Source organism: Protopterus annectens, chromosome 4.part0, assembly GCF_019279795.1.
Source record: "Protopterus annectens isolate FY-2018-M chromosome 4.part0, PAN1.0, whole genome shotgun sequence".
Lineage (NCBI taxonomy): Eukaryota > Metazoa > Chordata > Ceratodontiformes > Protopteridae > Protopterus > Protopterus annectens.
Window position 1 is genome coordinate 1,630,803,213 of NC_056733.1, and position 25,896 is coordinate 1,630,829,108.

A 25,896-nucleotide genomic window follows, 5' to 3' on the forward strand; every position below is an offset into this window, starting at 1 on the left:
TTGTTCTTGAACACACTGGCACTACTATGCTTATTCTTCAGTCATCTGGGATACATTTTTTTTTCCATACTGCTATGAGTACCCTCAGGGGTCTACATTATGTTGCCAAAAGACGTGTTCATCCCAGAGGGAAAAAATACTTGGCCATCATTGGGGATTTGACCTTTTACCCACTGTAGTGCGATCTTGGAGTTGGTGTATTTAGTTAGGGGTGGTGTGGGGGGCACAGCTCCCCACTTTGTATGGTTTGAATGTTTGTTTTGTGTTTCTTTGGCCAAGCAATTTTTTTCCTCTGCGAGAAAAGTCACTGAAGTGGCCATTCGGCAATTAGTGTCTTTGCTGTTTATGTGTTGAAGACGTGTTTGATGAACACATCTTTCGACAACATAATATAGACCTCAAAGTGAAAAATAACAACAAAATAACAAACAAACAAACCATGACTGAAGGAAGAAAACAAACAAAATTTAATGAAAAGTTAGTGCTTTCACAATCCAAACTGATTGCTTCTTCAGACTTAAATCATACTACTGAACAGCCAAATTTAAATTAAAAGACAGCCTATCACAGTGGAGAATGTACTAACTAAATTAGAAAGTGCATTTATCTAAACGTTTAATTACTTAAAAGCTAAAAATATTTTAAAAATGTACAAACTATTGGTAAAATATATAAATAATACATAGTGGTACAAAAAACAAAATTGATTAATTTAGAAAAAAAAAGGAAGTTCAAGTGGGGGTGTGTGGTCTGGACATTTGATCCAGAAGAGTTTGATACATAATTTTAATGTTTCAATGGTCTGGCTTTCAAAAAAGGTTTAAGTAATAACATACCATTAATTCCAGGGGGTTTATCAGCCTGCAATTTCATGATCCACTTCTGTTCAACCTCCTCTGTCCTGTTCTTAATATCTCCACCTCTCAAGCTTTCTGATAAAATCTCTAATACAAAAAAGTTAAAAACATGGTACATCCCTTTTTCTTGTACATGCTTAGCCAGTGCACTAGTTTCCTTATTTTTTACAATATCCCTCATATGTTCCAGGATTCTATCTTTAAGGTATCTATTTGTCTTCCCGATATAAAAAACATCGCAATATTTACAAAAACTAAAATAGACCACATTCTGCGTTTTACAATCTGCATAGAAGCCAGCAAGAAATGCTTTAACAGAGTAGGCACCTTCCCCTGCAGAAATTGTACAGCCTGTAAGTACATGTATTCAGGCTCTTCTTTTTCACACAGAAGTCAGAAATTTAAAGTTGAGGCTGACTTCTATGCAGACTTCTTTGACTTCTTTTTTGAAAGCCAGACCAGGAAGTCCAGCTGAGTAGCATGTTGGCCATTTTTGTATGTGATCTTGTGACTGTCTATCTTGCTGAACTATCAAGACGTTTACCAGATAGGAGTCTAAAATGGCCTAATGGCATCTCCTTCTTTATTCATGTTGCTCTACCCATGTGGACCCAGGCAGTCCTCATAGCCTGTTCTGTCTGTCCTGATATGTGCTTTCAGGTCACCTATTACCAACACTGATTGCTTTTGTCCTGCTTTGTTAAGTAAGTCCTGCAACTGCCGCTTGAATACACTCTCTTTCTCAATATCACATCCCTGTGTGGAACATAGGCTGAGGTTTTAAGAATACTGCCCTATCATTATTACACTAGAGTCGGACTGACATGAGTCTGTCACTAATTCTAATGACATTCCTCATCCCTGTCTTCTGAAGCCTGTCCTTCACCACGATTTCCACACCATTTCTAGGATGTCCTTTTCCTGAGTAGAATATTCTGGATTCCAAGCCAAGTGGCTTTGCTGCACTGCCTTTCCATCGTGTCTCCTGGATACCTAGGCTGTACAGACTCCTCCTTACCATCATATCCGGACAATGAATCTGCTCTTAGTGTTCTTAGTTCATGTTTGGCACATTGTTTGATTTTACATCCAGCTTTTGTTCAACAGAGCTATGCCAGGTAACCCAAGCTGGACACCCGACAATCAGTAGCTTATTGACCCAGGGCTGCTGGACTTGGTGGTAGGTACATACTGGCCAATATGGACAAATGCACCAGAGTAGGCTGGGTCCTTTGCCCTCTTATCACCAGCAAGTACCCATGCCTATTTGGCAACATTAGTCAACATGACTGAATCACTTAAAGTCATATTTTATACCATTGACTGACTAGCCCTGCCACAGTGATCATTCTGTGATCCACATTCTCTTATCTTGAAGATACTGCAAACTACAGCAGATGCCCAGAGTGATTGGTCTACAAAACTCTTTCCTCTATAGTACATCCTCTAGAGTTTGTGCTGCTGCCCACAGATGAGTTTGAGAAGGAGACACTCAGCATGTTTTTCGGAGGTGGAAAGAACCCCAAAAAGACACAGGGAGATCATGCAAACTCAATACAGGCATTGACTAGAGGTCAGGATCAAAACTTGTACCTTGTATACAGCAGGCAAAGACCTTGACAATTATGCCAAGTGGTTTGTATAAACTTTATTCACCTTAAAAAAAAAAAAAAAAAAAAAAAAGAATCCCCCATGACATGGGAAGTCCACAAGCATCCTCGCATAATCCTTGCATAAACAGAGTGAAACATGTAGACTCCATAGTCACCATTAAAAAAGATAAAGTAAAAACACAGCATATAACTGCAAAATAAAAAGAGAAATGTCCTGATAAATACCAGTCAAGGGAAATCACTTTTTTAATAAAGTAATTCCCACTGGAGTTTAGAAAGCCATTTTTACTTATATATTGTATTTGACTCAGCTCATACAGGCTGAGCATATGTGCAGTACATGCCTTACACAGCTCTTTCTCAGTTGGATCAGTGGAAGAACATTAAAGTTACTTTAAAGAATGACATTATTTAGAAAAGGTAGGAAATAATTTTCTTAAATAATATCATTGTGTAATAGCAATAATCCACTCCTGAGTATGGGTAATACTGGATTTACCCACAGTTGGTTTTGTTTACTCACTTGAGCTTCAATCTTGTGATTAAATTACACCAACCACAGGTAAATCCAGCATTACCCACACTCAATCACTATTATTATTGCTAAAATTTACATAGAAAAATAAACTGTAAAATGAAATGCAGAAAATCTGAAGAAGTGTATCAGTTCTGATTCAGTTATGAACTTCTGAAATACAAAACATACAAGAAATTGTAAATTTGTTGATACCATAAAATAGTTCTAATGCTGAATATGAAAATAATGTAATGACAAATAAAGTCTGTCAAAAAGAGGTGGGGGTAATTGACTGTGATATAAATAATGAAGACTGGATGCAACAATGGTATTGTTTGAAACAAGACACGAAAGATATAATACTTGAAAATAGATTTCAGGTATTGGAAAGAGGAGAAAGTAGTGGAGAAACAACTACAGAAGGACAAGTAAGTGAAAATGAGAATATTAGAGTGGAAGCATTAAAAATAAGAAAGAAGGAGAAAGCTAGGTTCGAAAACAACTTGTGACTGATGAAGAATACTTTGATATTTTTAAATGTAAATAGTATGAATAATTATTTTAAAAAGTTGATATTACTAAAGGGTGTCAGCAGGTAAAAGGAAAGTAATATAATTTAGCGATACAAAATTTATTAATGTAGAAAAAAAAGGAAGTTCAAGTGGGGGGGTGTGGTCTGGACATTTGATCCAGAAGAGTTTAGTAGTGTGCCATTGCAGGTAATGAATGGAGGAATACAAATTTTGGATGTGAATATAGTGAAGAGAGGAAGAGCATTAGAGGTGGATATAAGAATTAGGAAGGAACCAGCTAACATAATAGGGTCATATGAATCATCTGTTACTATACAAACATGAGAGGTGTCTGCAAGTGTGAACATGAAAATTGTTATGATAGGAGATTTTAAACTGAAATTTGAGAAAATGGAAGGAGAAAAAAGATTGGATGATGAATCATCAAATGATAAAATGGGGGTGCCAAGGTTAGGAAAAAGTAGGATATATGCATACAAAAGGGGAATTTAAAATCAGATGCTGATTACACAGTACATTTAAGTGTATTCAGAGAGGTGAAAAGTGGTATATATTTTGTTAGGTTTTCAGATATTTTGGTGGTGTGGTATGTTTTGGGTACATAAAAGGACATAAATAAGGAGAGATAAAGCTTGTAAAGATTAACAGAAGAGAAAACAAGTCTAGAGAAATAAAAGAAATACAAAAGTTATGGGAAGAATATGGAAGCACTAAAGAACTTTATAGCAGTTGGACATTTTGTGATAGAGTTAAGAAAATATATAAACATTATTATGATTAGAAAGGTGTTTAATTAAATGAAACTAGGTTAAAAACCTAGTGCAAAAATAGGAACACTTGCTGGAAAGAACAAAAGCTATTTTTAAAGAAGGAGACAGAGAGATGAAACGAATATGGAAAAATAAAAGAAATGGCAAAGAGACAAATTTATTTCAAAGAAAAAAATGAATAAATGTTATGTTAAATTAATTGTTGCTAGGGAAGAATGTTTACTCATTGCTTCCTACAAGAGTTTACATACCAGGAAAGCAGAGTTCCTGTGATTCCGTAAAATGATATTCATTTTACAGGAGATTTCCCTGTACTTCTGAAATGAGTATATTCATCACTGTTTTCAAAGTCTGATTTCTGAAGTCCTGGTAAAGTATACACACAAACATAATACATCTGCAAGCTGACATGATTTGCTAAACATGACAGTGAACTGGTCAACATGGGATGTCTACAGATTGTGTTATTAAGGAATATTTACAAAAAGTTATGAAAAATATTACATTTCCATGTTTACATTAATAAAGCAAACATAGAATGTTATACTGCCATGCTGGAGTGGTATATTCAAACAGTAGGTGTTAGTAAAAGATGAAGTTAAAACATGGTGGGTAATGTGAAAACATTTTGAGATACAAAATGTTCTTTTGGCAAAGCAGTTACGGCTATTACCCAGCTTTTCATAGCTGTGTTACTTTCATAAAAGCTGTGTGACCTAGAGGTGAAAAAATAATGCATTCTTGTACAAAATAGTAAGGCTCACAGTGTTCCTAATGATATTTGCCATCTAATACAAATGGTTCTGTTGATTAATATTGTTCTGAAATATTGTGAAATTATTATAAACCTAACTTACATAGATTCTGCAATATCACAAAACAGCGGTGTGTTATACTCTCTTGTCACACCTAATTGGAAAGCTCTTGAATAGATGAATAACTCCCTCACTGATATTTTGGATCTATCTTGGAAACTTAAAAAGATATAAAGATTGCTTTGACCATAACACTATTTTTTGGCAAAAAAAAAATACATTTTTCTTTCACAGATATGCAGTATAAATTAACATCTACAGACAGAACTGTGATACTAACATCAGGATTTAGCACATTGCCTACCAAAGAGCTATTACATTTTACAGTTCTTGTAACTCACACTATTCATCAGATATTATAAATCTAATGAAGTATGTTTTCAGCAGAGGACTGTGGAGAAAAGCTATCAGGAAGCAAGTGGTTTTCTGGTTTAGAAGCTCTCAGAAAGCAAAGGTGCTAATTAGCCTCCAGCTGGTCATGATTAAATGAGTTAAAAAAAGAAGAAAATATAATGAAAATATAGATTAATAAAGCTGAGGAGACAGTGAGGGACAGAGAAGGAATTTTGAAGGTTGTAGAAAATATGTTAAGAGTGATATATTAAGAAAGTAATGTAGCACTGGAAAAAGGCAAATGAAAAGATATAGAGAGAGTAATGGCCCAATTCCAGAAGACTTGCTCTCAGTGTAAGCAACCATTTACACCGAGAGCAGGCTGAGAGCAGATGGATTGGAATCTGGTCCTCATACTAAGCCTGTGTATAGATAGGCCTCACAATGAAGTTAAGTCTCTGACACTGAGAGGTCTTTTGGAATCAGGGCAGCAAGGCAGACTTACACTGAGAGCTATTCTTTTGGAATCTGGCCCTTACTGCAGAGGTTACATAAGAAAAAAAACTCATTAGAAGAAATGGATAAAATATTAGGTGAAGTTAATAAAAATTTTGTAGCCGGAGAGGGCATATTGGATAATAGGTTATATAAGAAATGAATATAGTAATAAATAAATATTTTGGAAGAGTTTAATGGGAGGTTAGAATAAGGTATAGAGGAGTGAGAGAATTTTATTTATTTATTTATGTTCGGTTACTGGGATGGTCCAACTGGGCCTTGCAAGACCCCTTTTTAGTGGAGGGCTGAGGAGAAAAGCATAAAGTTAAAGGAAAAAAAACATGTATAGTGATCATCAAGTTTATATAGAAGAAGAGAGAGAGAAAATGACAGACAAAACATCAAAAACTGGATTGCATAGCTTTGTGCAGTACATAATATAAAACATTAACGAAAATTATACAGCAAAGATTATAGGAGTTGATATATAGTACAATTAAAGTGTTTATAGAACAAAGGAGATAGAAGTAAGGGAAATTACTTATACTAGAAAATGAAATTGTGAACACTACAGTGTATGCTATCAATTGAACGCATAAGTGAAGCTAAGTAACTTTTATCTGCACTTTTATCAAATAATACACGATTTAAATTAATTTGTTTGTGTTGCATTGAGGAATATCTAGCTGGAAGCTGTGACTCTGTTTTTCAGTAGGTTCCCGCCCACCCTCTCTGTTTTTGTCTTGGTGTTGATCTTGGTGGTTTTGAAACTGCCCGCCCGTCTTGTAAATTTGCACTTGGATACTTCTCCTGGGCCCATCTCATTTGCTCACTCAAAAAAAAAAAAAAAAATGTATCTGCTTTTACTGTATTTGTGTTTCTTCCTACTTTATTTTGCTTTTGCGTCATCTTAAAAGTACTCAATTGTATTTATTACTGCTTGGTGTAACTCACTCTAAGCCTTTTAGTTTAAGCACTTGGGCTTCAGACCAGTTGTTTTACATTAAGAAGGTTTGTGGTCTGCACTGTAGTGGCAGGACAGGTAGCTTACATCCTTCTAAGTTGGGAACTGCTGATTGAGGGCTCAGTGTTTGTTATTCTAAAAGTCTATTAATTCTGGTTTAAGCACTTGGGCTTCAGGCCAGTTATTTTACATTAAGAGGGTTCGTGGTCTGCACTCTTGTGGGAGGAGAGGCTGGACTCTGCCCTTCTAAGCTGGGAATTTCTGGTTAAAGGCTTATAGTGCCTGCATATTTGAACTGCTTCTTACTGAAATTGGTACACCCTGTTTGCTGTAGCATAGACTAGATCCAGGCCTGCTGAATCTAGCTTTGATTGTATAACTTGAGCACTAATCCAGGCATTCTTTAAAGTACTCAATTGTATTTATTACTGCGTGGTAGTAACTTGATTAAATTGTAACTGTGAGCTTTGGCCAACTGAGACCTACATGAGTGGAGTTAGGTAGATTTTTACCTGCACTTTTATCAAATAATACACAATTTAAAGTAATTTGTTTGTATTGCATTGAGCAATATCTAGCTGGAAGATGACTGTTTTTTCAGTAGGTCTTATACAAGTGGTATTTTCAGTTAAGGCTTGTTAAAAAACCTGCATAGCCAGTGATAAGTGGGGGTAGTTTACTTCATTGTTATTCGGTTTCTGTCTTATACAAGTGGTACAGTGAATTGTTTTCTGTTTAAACTGTGAGCTTTGGCCAACTGAGACCTACATGAGTGGAGTTAAGTAGATTTTTACCTGCACTTTTATCAAATAATACATGATTTAAAGTAATTTGTTTGTGTTGCATTGAGCAACATCTAGCTGGAAGTTTACTGTTTTTTCAGTAGGTCTCCACCCACCCTCCCTGTTTTTGTCTTGGTGTTAATCTTGGTGGTTTTGAAACTGCCCGCCCCTCTTGTAAATTTGCACTTGGATACTCCTCCTGGGCCCATCTCATTTGCTCACTCAAAAAAAAAAATGTATCTGCTTTTACTGTATTTGTGTTTCTTCCTACTTTATTTTGCTTTTGCGTCATCTTAAAAGTACTCAATTGTATTTATTACTGCTTGGTGTAACTCACTCTAAGCCTTTTAGTTTAAGCACTTGGGCTTCAGACCAGTTGTTTTACATTAAGAAGGTTTGTGGTCTGCACTGTAGTGGCAGGACAGGTAGCTTACATCCTTCTAAGTTGGAAACTGCTGATTGAGGGCTCAGTGTTTGTTATTCTAAAAGTCTATTAATTCTGGTTTAAGCACTTGGGCTTCAGGCCAGTTATTTTACATTAAGAGGGTTCGTGGTCTGCACTCTTGTGGGAGGACAGGCTGGACTCTGCCCTTCTAAGCTGGGAATTTCTGGTTAAAGGCTTATAGTGCCTGCATATTTGAACTGCTTCTTACTGAAATTGGTACACCCTGTTTGCTGTAGCATAGACTAGATCCAGGCCTGCTGAATCTAGCTTTGATTGTATAACTTGAGCACTAATCCAGGCATTCTTTAAAGTACTCAATTGTATTTATTACTGCTTGGTAGTAACTTGATTAAATTGTAACTGTGAGCTTTGGCCAACTGAGACCTACATGAGTGGAGTTAGGTAGATTTTTACCTGCACTTTTATCAAATAATACACGATTTAAAGTAATTTGTTTGTATTGCATTGAGCAATATCTAGCTGGAAGTTGACTGTTTTTTCAGTAGGTCTTATACAAGTGATATTTTCAGTTAAGGCTTGTTAAAAAACCTGCATAGCCAGTGATAAGTGGGGGTAGTTTACTTCATTGTTATTCGGTTTCTGTCTTATACAAGTGGTACAGTGAATTGTTTTCTGTTTAAACTGTGAGCTTTGGCCAACTGAGACCTACATGAGTGGAGTTAAGTAGATTTTTACCTGCACTTTTATCAAATAATACATGATTTAAAGTAATTTTTTGTGTTGCATTGAGCAACATCTAGCTGGAAGTTGACTGTTTTTTCAGTAGGTCTCCACCCACCCTCCCTGTTTTTGTCTTGGTGTTAATCTTGGTGGCTTTGAAACTGCCCGCCCCTCTTGTAAATTTGCACTTGGATACTCCTCCTGGGCCCATCTCATTTGCTCACTCAAAAAAAAAAAAAAAATGTATCTGCTTTTACTGTACTTGTGTTTCTTCCTACTTTATTTTGCTTTTGCGTCATCTTAAAAGTACTCAGTTGTATTTATTACTGCTTGGTGTAACTCATTCTAAGCCTTTTAGTTTAAGCACTTGGGCTTCAGACCGGTTGTTTTACATTAAGAAGGTTTGTGGTCTGCACTGTAGTGGCAGGACAGGTAGCTTACATCCTTCTAAGTTGGGAACTGCTGATTGAGGGCTCAGTGTATGTTATTCTAAAAGTGTATTAATTCTGGTTAAAGCACTTGGGCTTCAGGCCAGTTATTTTACATTAAGAGGGTTCCTGGTCTGCACTATTGTGGGAGGAGAGGCTGGACTCTGCCCTTCTGAGCTGGGAATTTCTGGTTAAAGGCTTATAGTGCCTGCATATTTGAACTGCTTCTTACTGAAACTGGTACACCTTGTTTGCTGTAGCATAGACTAGATCCAGGCCTGCTGAATCTAGCTTTGTTTGTATAACTGGAGCACTAATCCAGGCATTCTTTAAAGTATTCAATTGCATTTATTACTGCTTGGTAGTAACTTGATTAAAGTGTAGCTATCATTCTAAGTCTTTTGGATTAAGCACTTGGGCTTCAGATGAGTTGTTTTACATTAGCAAGGGTTGTGGCCTGCAATGTGGTGGCAGGACAGGTAGCTTACATCCTTCTAAGTTGGGAACTGCTGATTGAGGGCTCAGTGTCTGTTATTCTAAAAGTGTATTAAATCTGGTTTAAGCACTTGGGCTTCAGGCCAGTTATTTTACATTAAGAGGGTTCGTGGCCTGCACTCTTGTGGGAGGAGAGGCTGGACTCTGCCCTTCTGAGCTGGGAATTTCTGGTTAAAGGCTTATAGTGCCTACATATTTGAACTACTTCTTACTGAAATTGGTACACCTTGTTTGCTGTAGCATAGACTAGATCCAGGCCTGCTGAATCTAGCTTGGTTTGTATGCTTGTTGTTTATTTGCTTGTTATTTCCCTGAAATGCTAATTCCACCTAAAATGCGGCTTTTCAGCACTTCTGTGGATCCCTTGTGATATCTGCATTGCTTACTGTACTTATTTCCTTCCTCCTCCCAACAAATTCCAACACATGTGAGAGAAGCAACCATATAGCCAAACTGGAGGCTAAGCTCTCTCAACTCAGTACTGGCATATCCAGTCAGGAGGAAAAGGAAACCACACTCACTACAATTCCAGTCTCACGTAGACCTACCACGACAGCAAACCAAACACATAAACGAACAAAAACATACTCGGAGGCTCTAAATAAAAATCTGCCTAAGCAGCAGAGACCTCCAAAGCAGACACCCAAGCAACCGCTACCCCAAAACAAAACACGTGCAACACATAACTCACAAAGCCAGTGTGCCGAACAGTCACAGCCCTTAAAGCTAAACAACACACCTGATACACTTGTAATAGGTGACTTTATCGTCAGGCACACTGACGTCCCGCTCACCAGGCTGAACAAGGAGAAGGTCACGGTGAGCTGCCTGTCGGGCGCTAGGATCCGCCACATAACACAAGCACTCAGGTCACTCCAAGGCAAGTACAAATATGACTCAGTCATTGTCCATGCTGGTGTGAATGACCTGAGACGTACCTTCCTGGACTACATGAAAAGAGACATAGAGGAGCTCTCTGAGCATGTAGCCCAGGCCGGTATGACCCTGACCTTGAGTAGCATCTTACCTACACCAAAAATAATGCCACAATATGAAGACAAGATGATCAAATTCAACAATTGGCTTAAGTATTGGTGTCATTCAAAGGGGATCCAATGCCTGTCAGCCTGGGATGACATGCTCGACAAGCCACGATGCTTCGCTAGGGACGGCTTGCACCTATCACCCCTGTGCTTTCGGATATTAGCAAAGGCTTTTGCTACCCCCATAGTGCCTTTTTTAGGGAAGGCTCAAAAGACAAACCCACTTCCATAGGATTCACAAGGTATAAGAAACTAAGAGTAATGCTACTCAACGCCAGAAGTCTAAACCTCAAGATGCATGCACTCAAAACTCTCCTTAGCATGCAGAACATTGATATCTGTGCAGTAACAGAAACCTGGTTCAAGGCTCCCAAGAGCACCCCAGCACTACCAGGTTATACCTCATACCATGCTTTTCGGCCCCAAAAGTTGGCCCGAACCATAAAAGGAGGGGGAGTATCAATATTTGTCAAAGATACCCACACCTCCAGGTTGGTGGCACAGCACGAAGCATCAGAGACTATCCATGTGCAACTAACAGTGGGTAAAACTGCCTTCCAGTTTATAGCCTGCTACAGACCACCCTCCCAAACCCAGGAACTCCACTTGGCCTTCCTGAGAACACTGGAAAATATGAAGGTCTCTCCAAACACCATTATATTGGGCAACTTCAACTACCCAAACATAGACTGGGAGCATTACTCTAGCTCCAACACCCTATCCCAAAGGTTCCTAGAATTTATAAACTCAAATGCTATGGAACAACTTGTTACCACTCCCACAAGAGGGGAAAACATACTGGACCTGATCATCACCAACATGGGGACTCTATGCTCCAGACCAGAAGTGTAACCCTCACTGGTAAGATCAGACCATAAACTAATCTCACTGGATATTCACATCCTGACCCCACCCCCTGCCCAGAAAACCACAGTGAAAAACTTCTTTAAAGCAAATTTCACGCTCCTCATGAGGTGGAATCCTTCAAAGCCCCCGGGCCTGTGGAAAATACGGCCCAGACCGCAGAATCCTTTATAAACGTATTCTATGAACACCTTCAGGAATGCATGGATCATGCAATCCCAAATAAAACCAAGACCCAATCTTCCAAAGGCAGACGTCCTGTCTGGTGTACACCAGCCATAAACAAACTATACAATAGACGGAGGAAGCTACTACATGATAGAGCAAAATCCCAAAAAGGGAAGGCATCTCTGATCAGTATTAGCAAAAAACTACGGGCACTCATAAAATCATCTGAGGCCAGCTTCGAGAGAAAAATTGCACAGGACACTAAGGATAATCACAAGGCTTTCTTTAGTTATGTTAGGAACCTGGGTGGGAATTCCCAGATATGCTCAGAATTAGTCCAAAATGACAAAAAATACACCGAACCCACAGACATTGCCAACATCCTAGCTGACAGGTTCAGTGCAAACTTCTCCCCCCCCCACCAAAAGGGCAAATATCTATCCCAGCAGAGTGCTGCCACCCTGACATCTCAGATGCTCAGGTAAGAGCCGCCCTCTCCAAAGCAAAAAACACATCATCAATGGGACCAGATGATGTCCCAGGCTGCGTCCTACATGAACTCCAAGAAGAGCTAAACCCAAACATAAAACTACTGTTCAATCTCAGCCTTACTACAGGATATGTACCCAAAGAGTGGCGTACAGCAACAGTGGTCCCTCTCCACAAAGGTGGTACCTCAACGGATCCTGGAAACTATCGCCCCATAAGTCTGACTAGCTTGGTCTGTAAAGCTATGGAAAGGATCATCATGGACCTTATAAATAAAGATATTGGGGACCTACAGACACTGGATCCTACCCAGTTCGGCTTTGTTAAGGGCAGATCCTGCCTCTTAAACCTGGTCGATTTCTTTGAAACAGTCACCAAGGCCATTGATGAGGGGAAGGTGGTCCACACAGCCTACCTGGACCTCGCAAAAGCCTTCGATACAATACCCCACTCGGGCATTATAGATAAGCTCACCAGCTTAAATATAAACCCCTATGTCACTAGATGGGTTGCAAACTGGCTCAAGGACAGAACCCACATGGTTAGACTTGCTGGAGCCATGTCAGACTCCAAACCAGTTACAAGTGGCGTCCCACAAGGCTCAGTCCTGGGACTTCTCTTGTTCGGTATATATTTCTCAGAGGTACAGGCCAACATGGAAGGACTGTGGCTGACCAAGTTCGTAGATGACTGCAAACTGGGTGCCATAATCGACTCACCAGCCGACACAAGCATCCTCCAAAAGGGCCTCATAGAAACAGACAACTAGTGCCAGAGCCATGGCCTCAAGCTAAACGCCAAAAAGTGTATAGTCATCCCCTTTGGCAAAAACAAAGTGCCCACAAATTACCACATAAGTGGTAATCCATTAAGTATGGAAGAAGTAATTAGGGACCTGGGGACCCAAGTTGATAGCAATCTCTCATTTGACAACCACGTGGCCAAAGTGGTTAGAAAAACATTTTATATAGCCCACCTAATCATGAAGGGATTCACATCTAGATCAGGGGAGGTTATCATGCCTCTTTACTCATCCCTCATCAGGCCCATAATTGAGTACGATGCCCCTTTTGGGATGTACCTTACCAGACACCTGCAGCAACTGGAAAGACCCCAAAAGTACCTCACCAAGAGGATCAAAGGGCTCAAACTGATGCCATATGCTGCCCGGTTAAAGAAACTCCAGCTCTACTCAGTGGCATACCGCCTGCTCAGAGGCGATCTGCGCCTGACATATAAAGCCATGTCCAACCCGGAATTAATGGACATGCTGCACCTCAGAAAATCCAAATCCCATCGAGCTACGCGCTCGAGAGACTTGAACCTCAGCACTGAAATAAATAGGACATGCTGGAGGGACAGATTCATAACCCAGAGGCTAAATTCACTCTGGAATAAAATCCCAGTCCAGGTTAGGCAGAGTCCCTCATTGACTCTCTTCAAGAGGAATCTTGATGAGTGGATGGGGGATCGTAGGTTTACCCCAGGTATCACTTCTGTGTCACTGTTAGACAGAAGCACAGTATACTAACCTCAAAAAGGGCAAAGCAAAATTAATTTAAAATGGGTGGCGAAAGCCAAACACACTCTGGCTAGGCTTATAATTACCCTAGGGCAGATAGCCTAGTATGAACCTATGAACCTATGAATTCTAAGTCTTTTGGATTAAGCACTTGGGCTCAGACCAGTTGTTCTACATTAGGAAGGTTTGTGGCCTGCACTGTGGTGGCAGGACAGGTAGCTTACATCCTTCTAAGTTGGAAACTGCTGATTGAGGGCTCATTGTCTGTTATTCTAAAAGTGTATTAGTTCTGGTTTAAGCACTTGGGCTTCAGGTCAGTTATTTTACATTAAGAAGGTTCGTGGTCTGCACTCTTGTAGAAGGAGAGGCTGGACTCTGCCCTTCTGAGCTGGGAATTTCTGGTTAAAGGCTTATAGTGCCTGCATATTTGAACTGTTTCTTATTGAAATTGGTACACATTGTTTTCTGTAGCATAGACTAGACCCAGGCCTACTGAATCTAGCTTTGTTTGTATGCTTGTTTGCTTGTTATTTCCCTGAAACGCTAATTTCACCTAAAACACGGCTTTTCAGCGCTTCTGTGGATCCCTAGTGATATCTGCATTGCTTACTGTACTTATTTCCTTGTTTCACTTGAAAGAAAGTTACTGTTTGTCATTTTTGCATTTAAGTTACCTGTAACACATTGCATTTAAGTTACCTGGCACTTGCTCACTAAAGCAATTATATAAGTCAGCACTAAAAAATTAAAAGCACTACACCCTCACAAACTCCCCTTGAGTACCTTGTTCCCCATTGGCCCTTTTTTCAATTATAAAGGAATTCCCAATACTATTCTAGCATGTCCAAAGGTCAGTTGTCAATCTCCTCTCCGGTCCAGCTGGTGAATCTGGGAATCTTGAGGCAATGTTACAACTGCCTCATGTACACAGACAACCCTCTCCTCCTCCCAACAAATTCCAACACATGTGAGAGATGCAACCATATAGCCAAACTGGAGGCTAAGCTCTCTCAACTCAGTACTGGCGTAACCAGTCAGGAGGAGAAGGAAACCACACTCACTACAAATCCAGTCTCACATAGACCTACCACGACAGCAAACCAAACACATAAACACACAAAAACATACTCGGAGGCTCTAAATAAAAATCTGCCTAAGCAGCAGAGACCTCCAAAGCAGACACCCAAGCAACCACTACCCCAAAACAAAACACGTGCAACACATAGCTCACAAAGCCAGTGTGCAGAACAGTCACAGCCCTTAAGGCTAAACAACACACCTGATACACTTGTAATAGGTGACTATCGTCAGGCACACTGACGTCCCGCTCACCAGGCTGAACAAGGAGAAGGTCATGGTGAGCTGCCTGTCGGGCGCTAGGATCCGCCACATAACACAAGCACTCAGGTCACTCCAAGGCAAGTACAAATATGACTCCGTCATTGTCCATGCTTGTGTGAATGACCTGAGACGTACCTCCCTGGACTACATGAAAAGAGACATAGAGGAGCTCTCTGAGCATGTAACCCAGGCCGGTATGACCCTGACCTTGAGTAGCATCTTACCCTCACCAAGAATGATGCCACAATATGAAGACAAGATGATTAATTTCAACAATTGGCTTAAGTATTGGTGTCATTCACATGGGATCCAATGCCTGTCAGCCTGGGATGACATGCTCGACAAGCCACGATGCTTCACTAGGGATGGCTTCACCTGTCACCCCTGGGCTTTCGGATATTGGCAAAGGCTCTTGCTACCCCCATAGTGCCTTTTTTAGGCAAGGCTCAAAAGACAAAGCTACCTCCATAGGTATCACAAGGGTAAGAAACTAAGAGTAATGCTACTCAACGCCAGAAGTCTAAACCTCAAGATGCATGCACTCAAAACTCTCCTTAGCATGGAGAACATCGATATCTGTGCAGTAACAGAAACCTGGTTCAAGACTCCCGAGAGCACCCCAGCACTACCAGGTTATACCTTATACCATGCTTTTCGGCCCCAAAACTTGGACCGAACCACAAAAGGAGGGGGAGTATCAATATTTGTCAAAGATACCCACACCTCCAGGTTGGTGGCACAGCACAAAGCATCAGAGACTATCCATGTGCAACTAACAGTGGGTAAAACTGCCTTCCAGTTTATAGCCTGCTACAGACCACCCTCCCAAACCCAGGAACCCCACTTGGCCTTCCTGAGAGCATTAGAAAATATGAAGGTCTCTCCAAACACCATTATATTGGGCGACTTCAACTACCCAAACATAGACTGAGCATTACTCTAGCTCCAACACCCTAGCTCAAAGGTTCCTAGAATTTATAAACTCAAATGCTATGGAACAACTTGTTACCACTCCCACAAGAGGGGAAAACATACTGGACCTGATCATCACCAACATGGGGACTCTATGCTCCATACCAGAAGTGTATCCCTCACTGCTAAGATCAGACCATAAACTAATCTCACTGGATATTCACATCCCGACCCCACCCGCTGCCCAGAAAACCACAGTGAAAAACTTCTCTAAAGCAAATTTCACACTCCTCAAAACCGAGGTGGAATCCTTCAAAGCCCCCGGGCCTGTGGAAAATACGGCCCAGACCGCAGAATCCTTTATAAACGCATTCTATGAACACCTTCAGGAATGCATGGATCATGCAATTCCAAATATAACCAAGACCCAATCCTCCAAAGGCAGACGTCCTGTCTGGTGGACCCCAGCCATAAACAAACTATACAATAGAAGGAGGAAGCTACTACATGACAGAGCAAAATCCCAAAAAGGGAAGGCATCTCTGATCAGTGTTAGCAAAAAACTATGGGCACTCATAAAATCGTCTAAGGCCAGCTTCGAGAGAAAAATTGCACAGGGCACTAAGGATAATCACAAGGCTTTCTTTAGTTATGTTAGGAACCTGGGTGGGAATTCCCAGATATGCTCAGAATTAGTCCAAAATGACAAAAAATACACCGAACCCACAGACATTGCCAACATCCTAGCTGAAAGGTTCAGCGCAAACTTCTTCCCCCCCCTCCCCAACAAAAGGGCAAATATCTATCCCAGCAGAGTGCTGCCCCCCTGACATCTCAAATGCTCAGGTAAGAGCCGCCCTCTCCAAAGCAAAAAACACAGCATCAATGGGACCAGTCGGTGTCACAGGCTGCGTCCTATATGAACTCCAAGAAGAGCTAAACCCAAACATAAAACTACTGTTCAATCTCAGCCTTACCACATGATATGTACCCAAAGAGTGGCATACAGCAACAGTGGTCCCTCTCCACAAAGGTGGTGCCTCAACGGATCCTGGAAACTATTGCCCCATAAGCCTGACTAGCTTGGTCTGCAAAGCTATGGAAAGGATCATCATGGACCTCATAAATAAAGATATTGGGGACCTGCAGACACTGGATCCTACCCAGTTCGGCTTTGTTAAGGGCAGATCCTGCCTCTTAAACCTGGTTGATTTCTTTGAAACAGTCACCAAGGCCATTGACGAGGGGAAGGTGGTCCACACAGCCTACCTGGACCTCGCAAAAGCCTTCGAAACAATACCCTACTTGGGCATTATAGATAAGCTCACCAGCTTAAATATAAACCCCTATGTCACTAGATGGGTTGCAAACTGGCTCAAGGACAGAACCCGCATGGTTAGAATTGCTGGAACCATGTCAGACGCCAAACCAGTTACAAGTGGCGTCCCACAAGGCTCAGTCCTGGGACCTCTCTTGTTCGGTATATATTTCTCGGAGGTACAGGCCAACACGGAAGGACTGTGGCTGACCAAGTTCACAGATGACTGCAAACTGGGTGCCATAATCGACTGTCCAGCTGACACAAGCATCCTCCAAAAGGGCCTCATAGAAACAGACAACTGGTGCCAGAGCCATGGCCTCAAACTAAACGCCAAAAAGTGTATAGTTATCAACTTTGGCAAAAACAAAGTGCCCACAAATTACCACATAGGTGGTAATCCATTAAGTACAGAAGAAGTAATTATGGACCTGAGGACCCAAGTTGATAGCAATCTCTCATTTGACAACCACGTCGCCAAAGTGGTTAGAAAAACATTTTATATAGCCCACCTAATCATGAAGGGATTCACATCTAGATCAGGGGAGGTCATCATGCCTCTTTACTCATCCCTTATCAGGCCCATAATTGAGTACAATGCCCCTTTTGGGATGTACCTTACCAGACACCTGAAGCAACTGGAAAGACCCCAAAAGTACCTCACCAAGAGGATCAAAGGGCTCAAACAGATGCCATATGCTGCCCGGTTAAAGAAACTCCAGCTCTACTCAGTGGCATACCGCCTGTTCAGAGGGGATCTGTGCCTGACATATAAAGCCATGTCCAACCCGGAATTAATGGACATGCTGCACCTCAGAAAATCCAAATCCCATCGAGCTACGTGCTTGAGAGACTTGAACCTCAGCACTGAAATAAATAGGACATGCTTGAGGGACAGATTCATAACCCAGAGGCTCCCTTCACTCTGGAATAAAATCCGAGTCCAGGTTAGGCAGAGTCCCTCATTGACTCTCTTCAAGAGGAATCTTGATGAGTGGATGGCGGATCGTAGGTTTACCCCGGGTATCACTTCTGTGTCACTGTTAGACAGAGGCACAGTATACTAACCTCAAAAAAGGGTATAGCAAAATTAATTTAAAATGGGTGGCGAAAGCCAAACACACTCTGGCTAGGCTTATAAATGCCCTAGGGCAGATAGCCTAGTATGAACCTATGAACCTATGAACCTATGAAAGAAAAGAGAAGGAAGAATCGTACACTGTGACATGTCTTAGGATTATAATAATGTCAGTCATGGGAAGGTTTGAAATGTTATAGAATTGGGCAAAAGTTAAAAAAAGATATTTAAGAATGTTTAAAAAACTCAGAAGGATACGTTTTAGTAAATAGATTGCTGAGAAATACAAATCAAATGAGAATACGTTTAGGGCAATGTTGACATACGAGAAGCTTGATTTTTGATGTTGATTAATCCTCTAGTAAAGAAAATAAAAAGAAAGGGTAAGGAGGAGATAAATAATTATGCAGGGGATGAATTGCCATTTGTTATGATTTATGTTGAGCATATGAGTCTAGAAGGAAAAAGGATAGTGCAGAGAAACAATACTAGAAGTTGAGAATAGCTTGAAGGTGAGACTGAATGTCAATAAAAGTAAAAGCTAGAGTTTTGGAGCACAAGTAAAGGTGTGAAATGTTTACTTTAAGGAAACAAAAATTAGTTGTTGGATGTGATTTATGGGAAAGGAGAAAATGGTAGGAAATGGAAAGAAATATTGAATAGAGTAACATAAGATGTTAATTTATGGAGAGTATTTAAGATTTCATTTGGAAATAGAGTCTGTTTAATTAATGGTACACTTCTATGCATATTGAGTTATTTTGTGAGTGTATAGTTTACTTGAACTATAATATAAATAATTATTATGGACTTGTCTTTTTTTATGGAAATCCTGATTAGATCACGTTTAGAAAGGGTATTATATACTGATAAAAAGGGAAGTCCAGGATTGTTAAATCTAGTAATATTTTAGCATTATTTATATGTATTATTGCTTTTCTCAAAATAAACAATTATAAACAAATACGCATTACTGCCATTTATATCCCTCCTGCCGACAATACAGCTATACTAGATGATATCCTACATTGGATATCCTTAGCATTTCCACAAGAACAAATATTACTAGGTGATGTGAATGTCAGTTGGTTGCATATAAACTCTAACTCCCCTACATCTAGCATAAACTTGTATGGTTTTAGACAACTAATTAATAGCCCCACACATAATAGCAAGACATCAAATTCTCTATTAGACTGGATCCTAGTATCAGATCTCCGCAAATACTCTGTCACAGGTACAATGTCAGACTCTGACAGTGATCATTTCTAGACATCTCACTCATCCGGGTAAACAGCATATTTATAAAACAACATGAAACCTTTCCAAATTTTTACCCAGAAATGTTCATTACTCACTATCATCTATTGACAGGAACTTCCTAAAAATCCTCCACTTAGAAAATGCTGTAATTGAATTCAATACAACTTTTCTAAATATACTAGTCAGCCTTGCACCTCCTTGAAGGAAGAGACTGAAAACAAATAATGCAATTTGCCCATCCAAAAAGAGTAGAATGCTAATGAAGGGTAGAGAAAAAGCATGGAAAGAATGGCAAAAATACAAAACACCTCAATATATTGAAAACTACAGAATGCTTCGCAATCGTACTAAAAAGCAAATAATTGAAGTAAAAAAAATACTATAATAAATTTCAAAGTAATATTAAACACAACCCTAAAAAATGTTCAAAACCCATTAACAAAATCTTACATTCCAGCCAAAAATTCAACCCAAACTCCTCTCTACATAATGCATCATTTGAAACTGCAGAACAGTTCAACTCTTTTTTATAGATAGTATAACATCTCTAACCAAGGATTCCTCAACATCTAATCCCAACCCTGTCCAACAGACACATATCACCATATCTACTTTCACCTTTAAACCTGTGCCCACATCCTATATAAAACTAGTGTTAAACAAACTTAAACCATGCTCTTTTTCAGCTGATGACCTTCCAAAAGAGTACCTAAAAATAGCAGCCAGTAGCATTGCTTATCCTGTCTCAAGCCTTATAAATAGGTCAGTCCAGGAATCCCTCATTCCCTCCCTATGGAAAAAGTCACACATTATCCCTCTGCACAAAGCAGGAAATTCAACGGACATGAATAACTTTATACCTATAGCAATCTTATCTCCCCTTGCTAAAATACTTGAAAAATGTATTCAAGAACAATTGCTAGACTGTCTCCAGCAAGAACAACTCCTATCCACTACACAACATCGCTTCCATCATATAGCAATAGTACTGCCCTTCTAACCTATATAGAAACTGTCAATAAAGCTAGAGATAACTTCAAACTAGTCTCTTCCTTATTTCTAGACTTTTCTAAATCCTTCAACACAGCTTTGCACAGCAGACGTCTTCAAATGTCCTAACAAGGTCTCTCTCAGCCCACCCTTCTGTGGTTCAAAAGCTACCTGTCAGTAAAATGGCAGTTAGTATAGTACTAATCTATGAGTTTATAAATTCCAACTTGAATTTTTTTTCTTTTTTCTAATATGAATGCAAAGTGATCTTCGACACTGATCTTACATAAGAGGTTGTGACAATGGCTCATTTTAGTAATTTGTATGCCAATGTCTAGAGTAGTCATTCCTGTACAGTTGGTTTTCCCTTTTTGTTGATTTGGTCTTCCTTAAGGAAAGTGTGTAATGCCTTTCAGGCTGGAAAACTACATTACTTCTGTACTAGGTTACACTGTCTCTCTCTCTCTCTCTCTTTTATATGTGTGTGTGTGTATATATATATATATATATATATATATATATATATATATATATATATATATACATATGTATGTACATATATGTGAATCTTAGTAATATATGTATATATGTAAACAAGATGCATTTTGATAAAGAAACCCTCTTCTTTTCGACATAATGAATCCATTTTCTTTCCACTAAGTGCAGTGGGACCTTTTACCACCTGATCTACCACCAGTTCAGGCAGATGGGACCTCAGTTTAACTTTAACATCTCATATAAAAAGAAGTGCATTCAGGAATGCAGCAGCCATTTTATGCTGTACTGCAGAGTGAGTGTTGGTAAACTATTCTAAGCAGCCGGTGTGGGAAAATAATCTACTGTTTTTTTGATTTTCCAGCATCAAAGCTAAGTGATCTGTCTATTGAACTATTGACTCTGACACCTTTTTTTACATAAGCATAACAAGTTCCACTAGCTTCTCATCATATATCTTCTCTTACAAATTCTATTCAGTTTTTGTTGTTTCATTACATAATACCCATTGTAACAGTTCTTTTATAGATCAATGATTTCCAGGGCTGCATACAATACACAAGCAATAATGCCTAACAGGGTGTGTATTATTGTGTAAATAATGCCCGCCCAGGCATGTTATGAGGACTGATGCCACAGTCAGAGGGCCTCTACACCCCTGAAAGGCCATTATTTACACAGTAACACTCACCCTGGATGGCATTATTGTGCTTAGAGAATGGGCTGTCTGTAAAATTGTTGTGTTTTACTTACTAAACATTTCCTCCTCCTAATGTTTCATACTTGCTCTAGTATATGCAAATGATGTTTCAGGAAGCATTTTACATTCAAAATACAACATTTTTTTAAATATCCAGATATTTACTTTATTTTTTTGGTCCCTTACTCCTAAAATGTACAGTTTGTTGCCAGTCTTTGGGGAGTGAATTCACTAAATAATGACATACATTTGAGTTTAAGACTATTTCCTTCAGAAAATGTATGCTAACATGAACCCTGTTATTTAAGCAACTTTGTCATTTTATAAGAGCAATATTTAAAATCTGTTCCTATTTTGAGTCTTTGTCCATCCTTTAATGTAGGCTTTATCCAGATATCTTGAGCTAAGACATCGATTGGTATGCAAACCACTTACAGCTCCCGCTGCTGCCACTGCTCAATCGCTTTCACTCTTCACTCTCTGTCTCTCTCTCTCTCTCTCTCTCTGTCTCGCTCTCACACACGTGCACACACATACACACACATGCACATATACATAACGCATGCATACACTTCCATTTTCATGCATGCAAGCACGCATACACTCACACATGCAGGCCAAAACATAAGTACACATACACTCACACACTTTTTTCTGTTACATTTATTTTTTATACTCACTAAACAGCAAAAGCACTGATTAGCAAGCGTAAAATAGCAGCTTAATTGATCTTGCTCTCACTCTCATGCACTCATACACTGTCACACACAGACATAAACACACACACACACACACACTTTATTGATTCATTTATTTTTTTACACTTGCTAAACAGCAAAAGTCTTGCTTAGCGAATGTAAATAATGGTGACCATTTGGTTACTTTTAGTCTGAGTACCACAGCAGCTTGATATGCTGCCATGAAGCGGTGGACTATTTTTCAGCAGGCATTACCTGTAGATTAACAGAGAACATTCATTCTCCTTTCAGGGTGTTGATTTACAGGTTGCCCATTCTCTAATCCAGATAAAGTCTCTTCATCTATAATGCTGCATAGTAAGTTAATAGTGTATACAAACTATGTTGATGTCACATATTAACTAATTTAAGTTTACATGTGTAAAGATCAGTGCAGCACTTTATGATATACATCTGTAATGTAACACAAAATCTTGCCAGTAAAAAGTGATAGTTTTCTACATAATATCAGATCTTGTAAGCTTCTATCTGGCTATGGCAGCAACCACGGAACAGTGAGACAAATTAAATCTCACTTAAAATTTTCTTTTCTGCCTTAGTGGAGAATAAAACAAATGCACAATTGACAAAACTGTTGTTTCAACTATCATTGTCTTTTGGGGTTCACTCAGCCCACAGCTCTTATGAAATTAACTGATAACCTAATTTAGGTAAGAAAAGTGTGACGGAGGTAACAGTTAATGGGCCGTGTTTTTAAGTAGACTGGGTACAAAATATTATTTGATGTTTACTGGTATGTAGGTCATAGAGATTATAGGAATCTATGGAATTTTAAGTGACCACATACATTACACTGAGAACAATAGCATCTATTTATTGTTTGTACCTCTATATTTGATGGTTACTCCCAAAGAAACATAATCCTTGCCAACCAGTTCAGGCCATTGGCTGAACCTGCATAATCTTGAGAATTTATTTTGGGATGTTGTGTTGCAGAACTCATGTTTCCTTTGGGTATTGCTTAGTATTATGTCTATAAATCTATGAATCTACTGCATCAGCTCTTAGAGTGCTGGATCAAAATAGCTGTTGAAAAACAAATGAAAGCCATTTTGTTTTTCTCTGAGGTTTTGCACAAGGCAATTAAATATATTTTTTTCTTTTTTGTGAAAAACACTGAGGGGTATCAAAATGTGCAATATTTCAGATAATAAATTATAGAATGTCTATGTAATGTTATTCTGGACAGTGATTTCACTTTAAACAGAAACAGTTTTTAAAGTAGTTAGCCATCCATCTTAGCAATACAGGTGTTGAGAATATGGTGGAAGGCACAAAAAAGCAAAACATGTACCTTTAACTTATCGACTACATTGCAGGTTACCTTGTGATGTCGTCTCCTTCTGCGGAATCTGAGCAGCTCTTTGTGTTGTCGGGATATGAAGTTCACAGCAGCATACTCCAATAAAGCCGAAAATACAAACAACAAACACACAGCCATCCAGATGTCTATGGCCTTTACATAAGACACCTGTCAGAAAGGAAGAAAGGAGGACATTGTGAAAAGATAAAGAGAGAGAGGGAGGAGCATATTATAAAATGTATACTAACTGAATTCACTATCCTGAGAAAGCATTCAAATTAGCAGTAAAAAGAAAAACATGAACATTTATTACATAAAAGAACAGTTTATCTCTTCCCCCAGTTTCCACCACCTTTGTTACTTACCTCATATCCAGCATATACCTTGTATTCTCGATTCTTCCTGATAGTTATGCTTGTTGTTACACTACAGCCGTAACATTTTAATATGACTGAAGTGCTTGTTTCGTACCATTTAAAGGTCTTGAAAGCACTTTATTTATATGTCTCCTTAAATCAAGCATTGCAGAATGATGAAACTTTGGAGTTTACTAATCTGTCGCAATGCAATCATGCGAATGTTGCCACTTTGGATCTTACCGTTGACAATGCATTTTGGTATATGTATCCCCCACGAACTAGTCATTACATGGAAATAATATGTTCTTTGCATGTTCTCCAGATGGCAATTTTAACTTAAATAATAAATATACAAATAGGTATAGGTAAAGAAAAATAAAATAATGAAATTGTTTTACATTTCCTATGGCGGTGCATACATTCTCAAGAGTGGCTGATTCCTGGATGAAATGATGGCCAAGCTGGAACCCAATGGGACATTGTGAAGTAATCAGTGGGACAGTACTACTTTGCACACATTAAAGCAATAAAAATGTTTTACACTATGGCACCTGGCATAATAAAAAATCTTTAAAAACAAGTCTTGTCAGATATAAACGATTTTTATTTATCATATTGCTATGTCTAGAGTCCTTACTTTTATGCATCTTTCAATCTGGCTTGCAACACTTCTCATTTTCTAGGTTTGATGCATTGTTTTCAGTGGAATAGTACGGACCGGTTACTGCTAGTCTGTATCACTGCAGGAAACTTGTTAAATATTCATGACTTAAGAATGGCTTCACTGATTTCCTGGTTACAGAAGCCAATATCAGATCGTGCATTGAGGGGAATGGGCCAATGACCATTAACGGTTTATGATGGCAGTCCTTCACAGAGACAGTAATGCTTGAATTCCTATGCGTATTGTGTGGACTGCATACCAGGAAACATCAAGAAAAGTATAGTCCTTGCAAATACCTTGTGGGGTTCATACCAATCCTAGTGTTCCTGTACTGGGAAATATGTAGGTTTTGGGGTCAGAATGAAAAACTTGGTTTTAAAATGACATTTTTACTCTACATGCCTGAGTTTACAGCAACCTTGAGGTGAATTAGAAACATTGTACATTCATCCCTTTTCAATGGAACAGGCTTGATAGATTGGCACCTGCTTAAAAGTGATTAAAAAAACAGAACAAAAAAAGCATAAAACCAAATAACATCCAAAGTGATTTTTATCAGCTTTCTTACAAAGTAATATGAATAACTAGCCATAGACAGGATGACTGTAACATTCTGATAGTATAACAGTTGCTCAGCTTCAGCTGTCCGTAAAATGAATAGTATTTTAAACTGACCCTGTAATTCTTCTTTAAATGGGCAAAAATACAAAAAAGTTTTCCCCCTCTTTTAAGCAAGCAAATGTGAATAACTTAAAACAATAGCTGATAGACTGTACTGATGTAAAAGCTATTAACTTTTCAGCTGGCAGTAAGGCACAGTATTTTCTGAGAATGTACCTTGTCATATGGTACAGAGTTATCTGAAATTACGTTTCTTAAATGGTTTCTTCTTGATTTT

General features: G+C 39.1%; 1 protein-coding gene across 1 annotated transcript in view; it reads right to left on the reverse strand.

The window, feature by feature from the left end:
* The window catches only part of GLRA1 (glycine receptor alpha 1), a 1,257,010-nt gene that overhangs the window by 201,519 nt on the left and 1,029,595 nt on the right, over window positions 1–25,896 (reverse strand). Inside the window, exon 6 of the mRNA XM_044069419.1 lies at window positions 23,997–24,143. Within this exon, the coding sequence (XP_043925354.1) occupies window positions 23,997–24,143 (147 nt within the window). The remainder of the gene's footprint in view (window positions 1–23,996; window positions 24,144–25,896) is intronic.